Genomic DNA, 15,255 nt, shown 5'->3' with positions numbered 1-15,255 from the left:
GAGCTGTCAAAGCTCCCTCTGAGTCACAGTAAACAGCTATGTTCCGGGGGCTGTGCAACCCCGGACATAACAGGAGCTGTTCCCAGGGCCATTATTTGCTCGTCAAGAGGGTGCTGGTGGCTCTCTTCCAACATTTGACTACCACCTCAACAAACCCCCCTTCCTTATTTTGTTTCAGCCCCAGGGAGTTGGCGGTCACCAGGGATGTTTGGGGGGTGGGGAGGGTGGGACTGCATGCCCAACCCCCCTTAATTCCAAATGAATTGCCCCGGGGAGGTGGTGGTGCCCAGGGCTGCAGGGAGAGAGGGAGCACAGGCCCTCACCCCTTGTTAATTTAACTTTTGCACAGGGGAGGCTGCAGTCCCTGGATCTAATAAAAGCCCCAAGTGCCTCCCTCCTTTTTAAGGCCACCAATGCCCCTGGGACCTGGCCCACCTGGGGGCAAAATAAAAGAAAAGGGTAGGAGACCACCCTTTTAAATAAAATAAAAAATTAAAAAATAAAAAAAAATCTGCGGATCCATCAGGGGATTTTTCTGAGCTTTTATTATTTTTTTTGTAATGCTTTTTAGCCCTGGTGGTGCCGGTGGGGGACCCCTAGACCAAGGCTAGGGGATCAGGGTGACCCTACCCTTGCCTCTTTTTTTTTTTTTTTTGTGGGACTTGGCTGAAGCTGAGTCCCAAGATGGCTGCCATCACTTCCTTGTTGAAGTGTTGGCATCCAATCGGCTATCAGCACAGGGACAGTTGAATCCATGGATTATCCAGATGCCTGGATATCTACATTTTTTAATTACTCCTAAACTACTGAACCAATTTACACCAAATCACAAAAAACACTCTTTGTGGACCAAGAGCCAATTTTCTGCAAAATTTGGTGTAATTCCATTCAGCGGTTCAGACTGTAGTTGTGTTCAGAAGTTTGAAAAATCTCATTGATGTGGAATGGGGAAAAAAGTGTTTTGGGACCCCTTCTTTTTCTCAGGTCCCGCTTGGCGGATCCCCAGTTTGGCTGTGCCCCATCTACGTTAGTGGTATGCAGCAGTCTTCCTGCCTTTTTCCGCTTTTTCCGCTTCATTTAGAGCTTACCAAATGCCCTGCGAGTATTTGTGATGCAGAGTAATATGACCACTGGAGACTGTGATGAGTGTATCTTTCATGTTGTCTTCTAGTAGAGCAGAGTCCACCCTTAATTCTTGTAATTACCATGAGTGTGCAAATGCGCAAAATGACCTTGAAGTATCAGACTTTTAACCTCGCTGTATATGTTAGTGATATGCAACAGCCCATACTGCTATTTCCAGCTTACCAAAAGGCCCTCCAAGCGTTTGAGATGCTGAGTAATATGAGCACTAGTGACAGTGACGAGTGGGATTTTTTTGTGTCATCTCCTGGTGAGAGCAGAGTTCATCCATGATGCAAACGCGTAAAATGACCTCAAAGCATCGCCCGTTCGTCCCAGCCCCTTATTCATTAGTGGTATGAGAAGGCGGTGAGCGGCTTTGGGTTGGTTGTTTGCGGGGTGTTGACCACAGGCCAGGCCCTGCGGCCACCCCCCTGCTGCTTTAAAAAAAAAAAAAAAAAAAAAAAGTAGAAATTCACTGAAAAAAACCAAAGGTTACAGGGACGTTACAGCTAGGAATTAGAATTGTTTAAAACCTTAGAAATTCTGTAAAAAAAAAAACCATAGGTTGCAGGAACGTTATAGTTAGGTTTACATTTTACCCACAGAAAACCATAGAAATTCAGCACTTCTAGTTAGTTCTATCAAGTAAGAATAACACGTGCCCTAAAATAACCATAACTTGCTCCCTCTGCATGCCGGGCTAATTACCCACATATTACAACACTCTTAACATCTTTTATGGCATCCTTGACAATATCTCCGCAACATTTGCTGTAAAATTATTGATGTGAAAACTGTGCATGTCAGGGATGCGATTTAGTTCCCTTAGGGCAGTGGTTCCCAACCTGTGGTCTGCGGATCCTTGGGGGTCCGCAAAGCCTCCTCAGGTGGTCTGCGACTGCTTAGAAAATTAAATAATAATAACAGATTAATAAAGTGTATACAAATGAAGTGGCTAAATGTACAACTACAAATTGTAAAATGCACTGTAAATGTCAAGGGATTTGAAATTAGTGGCTGAAAATTAAGTTAGTATCTACAGATTGTTTGTGGGAGTAGTGCCGGTGCATCAAACAGAATATAGTATGGACGATGTGTGGCTTCAATTGAATGATTTTTTTTTTTTTTTTAAATCCAAGCTTCCTATTATGATCATTTTTTAAAATTTATATTCGTAAATTAATTAAAATGTATTATCATTTGTGTTAGATGAATGCTTGTTTCTGTATTTTGTTTGTATTGTTTGTGTGTTTCAAATCATTTACAATGTTTACACCGGGGTCCCCGGCTTCCAGTAATGACTCAGGGAGGGTCCCTGGTTTCCAGTAATGATAAAGTGGGGGACCACAGAAGTCAAATGGTTGGGAACCACTGCCTTACGGCACGAGTTAAGTTTACTTGAGATAAATCTAAGTGCTGAATTTCTATGGTTTGTGTGTGTGTATAATGTGAACATAATTGGAACGTCCCTGACCTTTGTTTTTTAGTGAATGTGTATATATATATATATGTGTGTGTGTGTGTGTGTGTGTGTGTGTGTGTGTGTATATATATATATATATATTTATTTATTTTATAGTTGTGTTTTTTTGGTTGTTTTTTCTTGATAGTTGGGCTAGAGGGGGTGACCTTTTCCAAACACTAGGGTTGATCTTACCTGAACTGAAGCAACAGTGGTGACCGGAGTGCTAAGTACTATGATAAAGCGGTCAAATGAGAAAGTAAACAGGCTCCGGTAAAGGACCATAAACTCTAGGAGCGTGCAGTAGCAGGCACAAGTTGACAGAAACTTAGTGAAGTGTTTCTCTCAGTAGTTGTGTTATGCTCCAAGATTGCTTTCTTTTCTTCTTCCTTACTTAGCAAGAATCTTGCTACACTTCCTAATACCATTCTGATCTCTACTCTTTTCTAGATTTCCTTAGCACGTCACCTGCCCTATGGCAATAGTCTTCCCCAGGGGCTTTCCATAACAGACACTAATTTGAAAAGTTTATTTGAATTCAATGCATGGCCACTTGTTAAACATTCATATTGTTTTAAATTCAGTACATCTTTTTTACAGTTTGGCCTATCAAAGGATGAGTTGGGAAGCCCTAAAGAAGTCAATCAATGGTCTGATCAACAAAGTGAATGTTTCCAACATTGGAAATATTATCCAAGAACTTCTGCAAGAAAACATTGTTAGGGGAAGGTAAGTGTTAAGTTATTCGTTTTAACATATTGTAGTGATCTTTTAAGGTTTTCAAAAGCTCTTGACTTTTGTCCTGAATTTTAGGTGAGTGACCTGCTTTTTGAGGGGAAAAAATTGCAATCTCACAAAGGTTTGTCTTATCAAAGTAGGTAATTAGCGTTATGGCATGTTAAAAAGGGCAAGGCTCCATTTGAAAGAAATTCAAGTATTTGTTCACAAAGTGTTCCTTTTGATGTTCCTGAGTTCAAATGTCCTTAATGTTGACTCCTTTACTAGTGAGTATTACCAACTTTTGACTGCCTTTTCTAGAGCTCTTTGAAAGTTATGGGCTAAAGTGTTTAGCATATTCGCCCTAAAGAAGTGAGATCTCAAAGCCCGTATTCAGTTTAAAGTTTCTCTCTGTTCTTCCGAATTGGGTGATTGACAGCTTAGAAAAGGAAATTCTATTGGTCAGTCAGCATGTTAACCAAACTTTATTCTTAGGTAGAAAGGATGTTGTTTACAATAATGAAAGAAGTGAAATCTAAAAATTAGCTCTAACTTTCCTATATGAGCTCACTGTGTATTTCCATTTCGGGTTGTTCCATTGTACTTGATGTTTCTTGTCCCAGTCTGAGAGATTGTATTTTTTTCTGGCTTAATAAATTAGTTTGTAGTTCAGCTGCGCTTTATATAAAAAGTTGATGCCTAAGCATATACCACTTTTGTGCTTAATACAAATGAAACAGTTGCTGGTACATCCGAAAGAGGAATGCCAGTATTTTGATTAATTGGTTTTATTGTAAAACCTAGTCTCAGGTAGTTCAAAATCTCCTAAATATGTGCACTATATAGACCTTGTGATGCATGAAAGGGAACCTTTGGTCATCTGTCCAAATTTACTTAGGTTGTTTAAATGGCACAACTGGCCATGTTTCCAACTGTATAGTATTTTTCACATTTAAATAAGTTATTTTGTTAGATGAATGCATTGCTGTGACATCATAGGTTTATGCTGTCTGCTATGTAACACTATATTGATGCATGGATATGAATTGGCTCACAGCTAGTGAACAAAATGTAGCTACTAAGGCAATGTTCTTCAGTTTCTCAGCATTGATGCCATCCTGAAATGCCCACAAATCTTGTTTTGTCTTGTAATATAATAAATAGTTTGACCTTATATCTGGGAACACAAATGATCCTATAGTGTTTGACGCTTTAAGACGTTTTTCAGATACAAAAGGTCTTTTGCATCATCCTCGTTAAAACACTTTCTAAAGAGTTATTTGTCATAGAATGTGTCTAGGGTGTCCATTGGTATGTAAGGCATACTGAGATAGATTATTATAGAGTGACCATACCTAAAACGTATACATGTTTGTTTTAACCTTTACTGAGTGATCTAATTTCTACCATCTTTCAATATCATGAAAATTCACAATTGTAATTAGATTAAATTCAGGATAAGTTTTTTCTGAGAGTATTTACATTTTTTAAAACCTGCTTGTATTTCCTAAGTGAAAAGTTTTTTTTCAACATTACCTGTTATAACACCTCCTCCTTATTATATTTTTATCACTTTTGTGTTCCACCTGGAATCAAATATTTTAAGATGGAGTGGTCCAAAAGGAACATTGATCTCTAAATTATGTTGCCTATACTGTGTTATATATCTAATTGTCACATGCATTAGAGAGTGTTCGCATAAACAACCGTTTTAGATGCCTAGTTACATAGATACTAATACCCAAACTCCTCTACTCCTCTGACAAGCATCAATCACTGTACCTGTTGTTCATGCTTTGGCCCCTATGAAAAACCAGTAACAAGTGTGACTGTCATACATAATGGAGCATGTTGCTGTATGTGCAGGAAGAGCTGAACCTTGGAAGCCTTTGGGATTTTTGCAGTTTAAAATTGCAATTTCAAACCCAGCATTTTCCTTCAAACGTTTCTCTACAATGAGAGATGTAGTAGACAGCTGTGAGTCTGCATGGTCAGTTTTCAGTGAATTATATGCTTACACAAAGGGTAAGTTGAGTTGTGTGTTATCAGCTTGCTGCTGTCTTTCTTCTTCCGGTTGTTGGCTGTGTGTATGGGACTAAATATCTGTTGCTCGCCCTAATTCTTTTATTTAAGGAGAGAAAATGAAAGTTTCTCTTGTAGACGTTTTTCCCAGTTGTACAGATTATCATTTAGCCGTATATTTGTGTTTATATTGTTTTTAGATTTAAACTGTCTTAATATCCTCTGGCTTAAAGGTTGTGAGTATATTGTATTCTCTGCCATCTCTTTCATTTTATTTATCCTGTGTGATGTATTATTTTTGATACAGGCAAGTCATTTGATTAATGATCTTTCTTTCCTTTAGAGGTCAGCTTGCACGATCGGTGCTACAAGCACAGAGTGCCTCTCCAATTTTCACTCATGTCTATGCAGCTGTAGTGGCGATTATCAACTCAAAATTTCCTCAGATTGGAGAGCTGATACTTAAGAGACTAATTTTGAATTTTAGAAAGGGATACCGTAGAAACGACAAGGTAAATATGAAGGAATTCTGCTGAAATGGACATTGACTTGCTAGATTGTGAACTTTTTTACAACAGGAACACATTGCCATTTGTTTGTGCATTAAATATTACACATGTGTTGCTATCTTTTTTTGTTAATACAGTGTAAAAACCTAATTGAATTAAACCTTAGATAACTAGCTTAAATGCATTTTATTAGAAGGAAATGTTTTCAGGTGACCTTCATAAATATTCTTGTATAGCAAATGATATGTGTTCTGCAACTTTAATTCTGCTAGGGCCATCTAGTTTTACAATACTGTTTTATTTACACCTTCTAACAAGACCAGTTTTAGGTGGAAATTATCTGTTTCATATCGGATTGTGTTTTTTCTAGTTCAGACCTCAAGCCGTCTTCTTCTTAACATTTACTATTTGAATGTTCTCTTTAGATGAATTCATTGAAAGGCATTGGCTAACAATAGTGTTGAGACCAGTTCTTCTCAGACTCTTTTCCATGGTGTTCGCTACCTAGCACTTGGCATTACTCTTGACTTCATCCTTTTATGTTACTTCATGATCACTTGACCCCAAAGTATATTTTACTATAATCTGCTCATATCCTCTGTTTGTTTTAAAAATCTTTCGAAATATTATCACTCTTCCAAGCTCTAAAGATTGAGCTCCTTGCATCTTTCTTTCTGAGGTTTCTACTATAGATCTTTACGTCTTTGTGGCAACTGTGCTGTCGGATGTTTCCGATTTTTCTTTATCCATAATGAGCTGTGTTATTTTTTTTATTTTTTTTTTTTACAATAATTTATACAATAGTAATGCGGCGGGGGGTGCTGGGGTGGGTGTGTGTGTGTGTGTGATTTTTTGGTCCTCATAGCGTGGGTAAACACTGTCAGTTCAAGAGAGTTCAAGCGAGTGTATCAATAAACTAAAAGTACAGTTATATTTGCCTCGGTCCGCTCTATAACCTGCCCTACTATCAAAGCGTGCATGGAGTTAGAGTAGAAAATACACACTTCATTACGGTCAATGACCGGTCCCCATAAATATAGGTATGTCATGGTGTGTGTGTGTACACACTCACTCTGTCTCTCTAAACGGGCTAGTGCAGCCACACTACCTGCGAGGACTGTACACCTAACCATCATCATTGCTACTGTACCCTCGATACCCCAAGAGGGGCGCTGAGATTTTGACACACTCTTCTTTCCTTCTCCCAGATTCCATTAATACTTCAATGATTAGAGCACATTGACTTTGATAGTGCTAAATCAATGAAGCGCCTTTGTCAGGAATGTCGCCATGGCATCAAAGTCTCTTGCTTAAAGAAGTCTGCATCATTTAAGGATTTCCAACAGCCTTCGATCTTTGACCGTTAATGACGTCCTCCCTCTAGAGTGTTCTCAGGTGTGAAAGATGGGATCTGCCGCATTCTAAGGAACCTTTTTCCAAGTGCACCCTCAGGAGTTTTGTTGTCCTTATTGAAGGTTCTCTGGGCTTATAGTGCTTCTTAGGCTTCTGTATTGTGGGTGCTTCTCTGCAAACTGCTCTTCAAAGACAAACTTTGGGCAGAGAATGGATGTTCTAGTTTTATCCAATTATTGCTGTATGACTCCCGATTTTTGATGTGCACTGCCAAGAGTTTCATTTTGCCAGCCTCTTTCAGTGTAAGTCTAATACACCTACAATTCTCACTGTAAGAATCATCTTTTGCTTGTTTATGAATTACCACTATCACAGATTATTTGACATTCCTTAGAAAGTCATTCATGTTTGATGTTTTCGGTATACAGTCTCTAAATGTTATGTTAATCAGATTATTAAATCATCAAGAATTTATTTGCCCGTTTTACAATATTATTAAAAATTTCCTATTTACTAATGGTTGCATCCAGTGCATTTAGGTCTGCTGTTGAACATTTGGGTAGGTAAAAAGAGGGAGGAAACTCATTAGATTTTTCTAGGTCTATTTGCTTATCACTTCATAAGTTATTATTTTCAATCTGAAAAACGTATTTTAGGGTATTGTCTACATGAAATTAATGTTCCTTGCCTTTTGTTATAGATGTGTACTTTACCTTGAATTCAGAGGCAGAATTTTCATAGCAGATAGGCCCCTCCCTTTCTGAGCTCTGGAATGCATCAAACAATATAGAAATGCTAGATTTTGAGTACTGCTTTTCCATGAACCGAATGTCTGCCATAAGATCTGTAGAATGAAGCAATGGTTCATTTAGTGAAATACTAGATAAGACGATGGCAGAGAACTGTTGGGCAAGTTCATTTTTGAAAGATACAAAAACAAAGTTCTTGTTCAAATAATAGATTTCTCTAATTTCAGTAAAGAGGGCCTGTAAACAAATTCAGCTAATTGGGTAAAACTGGCATAAATTCATCGTTCTAGAGTTGAACATTTTTTGTGTTTGTTTTAGGGAGCTGTGTGTATGTGTGTGTGTGTGTGTGTGTGTATATATATATATATATATATATATATCTCTATTAACTCTGCCAATCTATTGCCTCCACATTCTTCACCTTCTTTAATGCACTTTGACTGCTTCTCTGCCTCTTTTTCTCTTCTTCTCCATTGAAAACATTTTTGCTTGGCAATCTACCTGTTACAATTTTTGAATGATCATTATAAATGTCTTCAAGGGAAGGGATTGTCTTCCTTGCAAGGGATTCAAATAAGTTGTGCACCTTGGATTATGTGTTTTGTAGTTAAGATATCCCCTAACTGACTGATCCTATGTAAAGTTTGGGAATCATACGTAGTGTTAACATTGATATTGAAAAGAGTGTCCGGGGTTTTTCCTCCTTTAGAAGCATCAAATCACACTTCGCATATTCGATTTAACACCTGTGGTCTCTATTTATTAACTTTAATTTAAGGGTGACTGTTCATTGTGCTTGTTTTGCAGACTCAGTGTTTGACAGCTTCAAAATTTGTGGCCCATTTAATCAATCAGAATGTGGTAAGATTTTTTTTATTTGTTTTTTTCATTTCTTGCAATGAATAAGTCAATTGTTATTAGACAGTGTCTTTGTAAAGCTGTGCTACAAGTCAAGAATAAGATTATGCATCATAGAGACCCACACACTATACTTGGCAATTATTTTAAATGACAACCTTCATATAAAATCCCCCGCCAAACACCATCTGAAACTTATTACCTTCCAAAACATCTGCAATGGCTGTTTAAATTTTTTTATGTTGCATGTTTATTTTTAATTGTAATGAATTTTGAATAAACTTGTCAAAAACTTGCAGAATCTTGATTAACATTGATTGCCAAGATAGTTTGACCCAAGTTGACAAAGTGCTGTTGGCTAAAAGCCAAGGACTAACTAAAGGTTTAACAGATGACATGCAGTCACTTTTTTTTTTTTAAACCTTTTATTTTTTATTTGCAAGATGCAACAGACACTAGCAGTGGCATACATATTTCTTCACATAGCATGTTTAATCTCTTTAACAATGTATCATCCTTCAGGAATGTAATCAGGTGACTCCATACGTCAGAAAAACCCCACCTACTTATATCTGGGACATCCCACTTACATCAGGGACGCAGTCCTATTCCCTCTTAGGTGTGGCTCACCCCCTTGGTCATGCAGAATCATTATCACTCTCTGAAGACTCCGCGCTTGGACATGCAGTCACTTTACATGTATTTTTATTCTCAAAGCACAGGCTTATTCTGGTTTTATCGGAAGTCCAGTTTATTATTTGTGTAATGCGGTAGACAGCAGACGTCATGCTAAGAGCAGAATATGCACTAACCATACATTTCAAAATTTACTAATTAATTTTTCCATTTAGGCCCATGAAGTTTTGGCTTTGGAAATGCTTACCTTACTCCTGGAAAGACCTAATGATGACAGTGTAGAAGTCGCAATTGGGTTTCTAAAGGAAAGTGGACTTAAATTAACTCAAGTGTCACCAAGAGGCATTAATGGTAAAGTACTGGAATGTTTAATTACATGCCCTTGTTTGGACCCTAATCAAGAAATCTATCAATTAAGCATCTGTAGTTTAAATATTTTTGTTATTTTCATTTAACTGTATCTGTTTTTTTAAGCTATATTTGAGCGTCTGCGCAACGTTCTTCATGAATCCGAAATCGACAAGCGTGTACAATACATGATTGAAGTTATGTTTGCTGTGCGCAAGGATGGCTTCAAGGATCACCCCATTATTCCAGAAGGATTAGATCTTGTGGAAGAAGAGGATCAATTCACTCACATGCTTCCATTAGAGGATGAATATAATCCAGAAGATGTTCTTAGTAAGACAATATGCTTCTTAGAACCTGTTTTTATCCTTAGGAAATGTGTTGTCCTTTTCCTACCAATAGATTGTCTGCTGTTTTAAGTGCATGTCAAAAATAAAATACAGGGCCAGTTAAATTTTCAATACTCCAAAATGTTTTTTTATGGTTATCAATTTTGTGGTGCATTTTAGTGTCCTACAGCAGAGTGTCAAAATAACTTGTTAAGCATTGTAACTTGTTTTAAGTGATTTGGCGAATGAGATGCTGAATGATCTTCTCTACACTTGTAACTGCAAACCATTGACATAACCACAATACCTGATAACTCTTCCACTTCTTCTCCAAACAGTGAGTCTTTATTAATTTAGTAAAATGTTTGACTATTTAAGTTGACATCTACTTTTTCAATTTCTCCCTTTTTTTTGTTGCTAATTTAAGATGTGTTCAAGATGGATCCACAATTTCTTGAAAATGAAGAAAAATACAAAAGTATCAAAAAAGGTAAGAACATGCTCAATATATCATTGCTATGTTCAAAAACACGTCTTCATAATTAGAAACTGAACAATTAGTAAACGTAAACCAATACAGAAATGTGTAGTTATTGATCAGAAATATTGTAATTGTTCTTAAAATCAATCGTAATGTGCCCTATTTTTGTAATTTTGAATTAGCTGTTATTTGTAGCTCAGAATTAATAATTTGAGCCACAGTGGCAGAATATCACTTTTACCAGGCAGAATGCCACAGTGTTTAACACAAATTAAGATCTACATTTTAACAAAAAATATTGTAGGTCCTCTTTAGTTCTTATTTAGGTCTGGCCTTTGATAGTTGTTTATCAGTTTCACCATACTACTTATTTCTAAACAATTCATACATGACATACCTACATAGATGTGTTTTTGGTTGTTGGGCTTTATCCATTTGTGCATTGATGTCATTCACATTTTGCTTCTACCCACAACCGCGTACAGCATGGGGCAGTGGGTCATCCCACTTGACTCATTGTCTCTTTTCCGATTGAGTGACTGACAAAACCTTTGCAAATTCTTCACATCTCCCTAAAATAGATCCGTTCTCTTCTTTGACAATGCTGGATTTGTATTATTTTTTCATATACATACTGGTTATTTTGCCAGCACATAAATTTTTAATTTAAATGATGTTTCTTTTCTACAGTCGCAACTGTAAATTGACATTATAACATTGTCACTGCCTGCAATGTGAGTGCTCGGTCAGGTCGTGATTTAATCTCCTCTTGTACATAAAAATAATCATAAAATGTATTGCACAACTATACGGCGTTTAAAAGTAGCTAGGACAGTGGCCACATAGGTAAATCTTTTTGAAACTTATTATTTTTGTAGCATATGACATCCTCGTTTAGGTAGTGGCATATTTTCTTTTAATTTTCTTGGCATAGGCTTGCAATAGCATTTTTCTAAAAAATAACCCTTGTGCTAGCTTGTCAAATTCCTTTTTGGCCTTGCCAAAGCTTGTTTTACCTTTTAATTTATAAACTCCATAGAAATATTAGAACAAATTATATACAAGCAATTCATGTAAGAACCAACTTTGGTGAAGTTTAAAATCTAAAGTTAAGTTGATGAGGTTAGTCGTATTCAGAATATTTTATCATTGTCTGTGTTGGTCTGCCACACAAAGCTTTAGGTTTCTGAGTTCGTGTTGTTTCTAAAATTTGTTTTCACCGATTGGTTCTCACTTGTTTGACAAGCAAGAGAAGCATTTATATATCACCGATTTATAATTTGATAGGCTTATATTTTCACCGCCACTCCATTTTTACTGTATTTGTAGCAATTCTGAAATAGCGTTTTAGTCCATAAATCTCTGTTTGACCTGTTTCAAATTTTTTTGCCGAAGAAATCCTTGATGAAGGAGACAGTGACTCTGGTGATGACCAAGAGGCTGGAAGCAGCGAAGAGGATAGCGATGATGAAGAAACAGAAAATAATGAGCAGGGTAAATATTTTACAAGCTAATTTTTTAATGTTTACTAATTGTTAGAGAAATCTTCATATTTCACCTGATCGCATGCAGTATTTTTATAACTTGCAAAACCTTTAAGTGGTTGTTTCACAGCTATTAGCAAGTGTTACATTCAAACTAGAGCAGAGCTTTTTCTTTATGAGCAGTCTACTTCTACTGTACTTTATCACAGCATTGTGCTGTTGTATTGTCATATTTCTGAAGTCGAAGGCAAAAAATAATGCTAAGCCTTACTGGTGTAAATTATACATTTTCATGTATTTCTACAGCTTTCAAGTATATTAAAGAACCAGCAGAAAGATTCAGAGGTCCCCACAATACCACCTCTGGTCATTGTTCCATCCTGGGGTTCAGGGCTTCAGTCTGTCATTAAATAAGTAGCAGCTATTCAAATGCTATTCATATAAAGCCCTTTCTCAGTTTATGGCGAAGCCCAGGAAATTTGTATCACATTAATTTGCACGGACACATAGTGGTTTCACAACTACCAGCAGTGCATGTGGTGTGAGCCAAGAGATTACAGGTAGGGGCAGAAAGACGTTCCAGGGCTATCAGCTAGGGCTCTTGGTTCACGTCCTGCCATTAATAGAAAAACACAGGCTAAATGAGTTGCTTGCCTAGGCAACACCAGTGGGTGAGGGGCATACTGCCACAGTGAATACAAGGTATCATTGTAGCCTATCATGAGCAGAAACTGATTACACAGACACTATTGGCTACTGGGGGACCTGTGCCAGCACCCTTTATTTTAACTGTCATACACTGTCTGCAGGAAGAACATAAGGTCCAAAAGTGTCCTTTGGAAAGTGCCACATCCTGAATTGGCTGGTTGTGAGGTCAAGGCAAACATTCAAACAGACAGCTGTACCTTCTGTCAGGTCCCACAAGATATATACTTCCAACCCTAATGGTTTCTCCACTGCTGACCTTCTTCTAGGGAGACCCAGAAGTCCCCAGGGAGAACGTTGGTTACCATGATCATTTCGTGTGTGAGAATTTCTAGAGAGCAAAGGCTTGAAATATGTGCCCAGGCTATGTACACTTTTGAGAGACACAGAGAGCGGCCTGGGGTTTGACAGAGCACGTTTCACTGCTCTTCTCCATTTTCCCTACCTCCCTGATTGATGTAATCACAATTTACCATCTGCTGTATGACTCCAGGTTCCAGAATGCCCTGTACTGTGCACCTGCTCCCTCCCATTTTATAGATATTATGATAAGAGATGATACCATAAGGTGAGCGTTTGTACTAGTATTGTTGGCCTCCTAGAGCAAGAATTTGGAATTTATGATTTTCCTTGATAGATATCGGAATTACGGAATTAAGCATCCTGTAGGTCTACATAATGTGCCTATTCCCAAACAGAGTTGATTCAAAAGTTTGGTGAGATCACTCCTTTCAGGCTTACTCATTCAGAGCCTGGAAGAAGCTATTTCAGTCAGCGCTATATGCTCGTGCTGGTGTGTAGATCAAATTATTATTGTGTCCAATACCATATAATTTGCGGTCACAGCAGTATCAGGATTATTTCCTTACTGACTTCATTTGGAAAGTTTTTTAAATTTTTGAAAGATGGTCTTGGTTACATTCTTCTCATGAATTTACTTTCTAGATCAAAACTTTTCAGTAGTCATGGTGATAGCTCACAGACTGATCCACACATGTTTTATGTTGTCACTGTGCCCATTCTAATATCAGAATTTATTTTTCCTTGTATGTATTCCTCACCACTTTATTTATGTGTGACTGTATGCACACTCCTCCTTAGATATGTCAGCACTAAACTAGCACGTATGACCACTGTGTTGTTAAGCTTGTTTTTGTAACAAATTCATTTAGTCATTTTCACTAGAATGTACACTTCGGCATAAAAACAGCCTGTCTCAGTCCATTGTCTGGATTTACCGCATTACCAATATCCTTCACGGAGTGGTATGTTGTTCGCTAGTATGTAAAACACGTTGATAGGCGAAACTTTGAATAATGTTTACTACACACTTTTTTGTCAAATACAATATCCTTATTGTTTTGAATACCCAAATGAAAAAATGTTTTTAAAATAGTAACATTTGCTGAGGTTCACGACTGACAGAGAAGCTCATTCTAATTATGTGTTATATTGTGTGTTGTATATCAGCATGAAGCCAGGCATCTAGTGTCTTTTCAACATTCCATGTCATTCTTTGATTCCAACGTAGTGCCAGTCAGCCTTCTTTTATTTTCTACTGCTTTAATGTACAGGTACAGCATGGACAGAAACGAGGAAGCCAGAAAGGGCAGGGGAAGGCACTCAGCCAGTCAGCCAGCACCAGAGGAAAGACTTTGTAAAGTAGCATGCCAAGTGCTGTGCTGTATCACTAGCAGTGCTAGGTCCCTATTACGTATTGCTTGGTACAGGGGCACAAAGAAGCGAGAAGGCGAGTTATTTCTGCCAGCGACTCCCACAGACGTGGCATTCCATAACAAAACATCATTTAGATACAGATTGCAACATGTGGCCCTCAAGACAGTGTAACGTGAATTATGCAGAAAATACACTATTCATCAGTATCTTGTTTGCACTTATAAAAACTGTGGCTTTGATTGAAATAGCGTTATTACTTTTCTTCTCAGGTGAAAAAGTGACCATCTTTGACAAAACAGAAATTAATTTAGTTGCATTTCGTCGTACGATTTATCTGGCTATTCAGTCAAGGTAAGACCGTTTAAATGCGCATACAGTTTATTACAGCATGCACCGGATACTTGTAAAATAGAGTGCAGATTTAGAATCTGAACTGTCTCTTGGTTGATAAGATACCTGTGTTCTCTGCTGTAAATAAAAGCTTCTCTCTGAATTGATCTCAGCCGCTTTCTTCAGGTCTATACAATAAATATGCTTGCATCATACGGATTTTGCATTTCTGTATCATAGGCCTCTTCATTGAAGTCATAAACGTTACCATAATTCCCTACTACATGCATGGGCTCAGAGTATGGGCTTTCTATAGATGTAATGTCCTTTGAAATGTTACGCAGAGCGCCGGTGTCCATCAGTCCTTAAGATAAGAAGCACACCGTAATAGCATGTTAATCGCAACATTTTTTTTCTGGAAATAAACTGATGAACACCTAATGAGCACTTTCAAGCATTCGTTGCATCAT

At 37.5% G+C, this 15,255-nt stretch overlaps 1 protein-coding gene across 2 annotated transcripts in view; it reads left to right on the top strand.

The window, feature by feature from the left end:
* The window catches only part of CWC22 (CWC22 spliceosome associated protein homolog), a 269,112-nt gene that overhangs the window by 135,802 nt on the left and 118,055 nt on the right, over positions 1 to 15,255 (top strand). For both annotated transcript variants that reach the window (XM_069225448.1, XM_069225449.1), the window contains exons 8-15: positions 3,188 to 3,316; positions 5,670 to 5,838; positions 8,745 to 8,798; positions 9,647 to 9,782; positions 9,906 to 10,112; positions 10,536 to 10,598; positions 11,985 to 12,083; positions 14,725 to 14,806. In XM_069225448.1, the coding sequence (XP_069081549.1) occupies positions 3,188 to 3,316; positions 5,670 to 5,838; positions 8,745 to 8,798; positions 9,647 to 9,782; positions 9,906 to 10,112; positions 10,536 to 10,598; positions 11,985 to 12,083; positions 14,725 to 14,806 (939 nt within the window). The remainder of the gene's footprint in view (positions 1 to 3,187; positions 3,317 to 5,669; positions 5,839 to 8,744; positions 8,799 to 9,646; positions 9,783 to 9,905; positions 10,113 to 10,535; positions 10,599 to 11,984; positions 12,084 to 14,724; positions 14,807 to 15,255) is intronic.

Source organism: Pleurodeles waltl, chromosome 3_1 (assembly GCF_031143425.1).
Source record: "Pleurodeles waltl isolate 20211129_DDA chromosome 3_1, aPleWal1.hap1.20221129, whole genome shotgun sequence".
NCBI lineage: Eukaryota > Metazoa > Chordata > Amphibia > Caudata > Salamandridae > Pleurodeles > Pleurodeles waltl.
The sequence above is the reverse complement of the archived record's forward strand: the minus strand, read 5'-3'. Positions and strand labels throughout refer to the sequence as shown.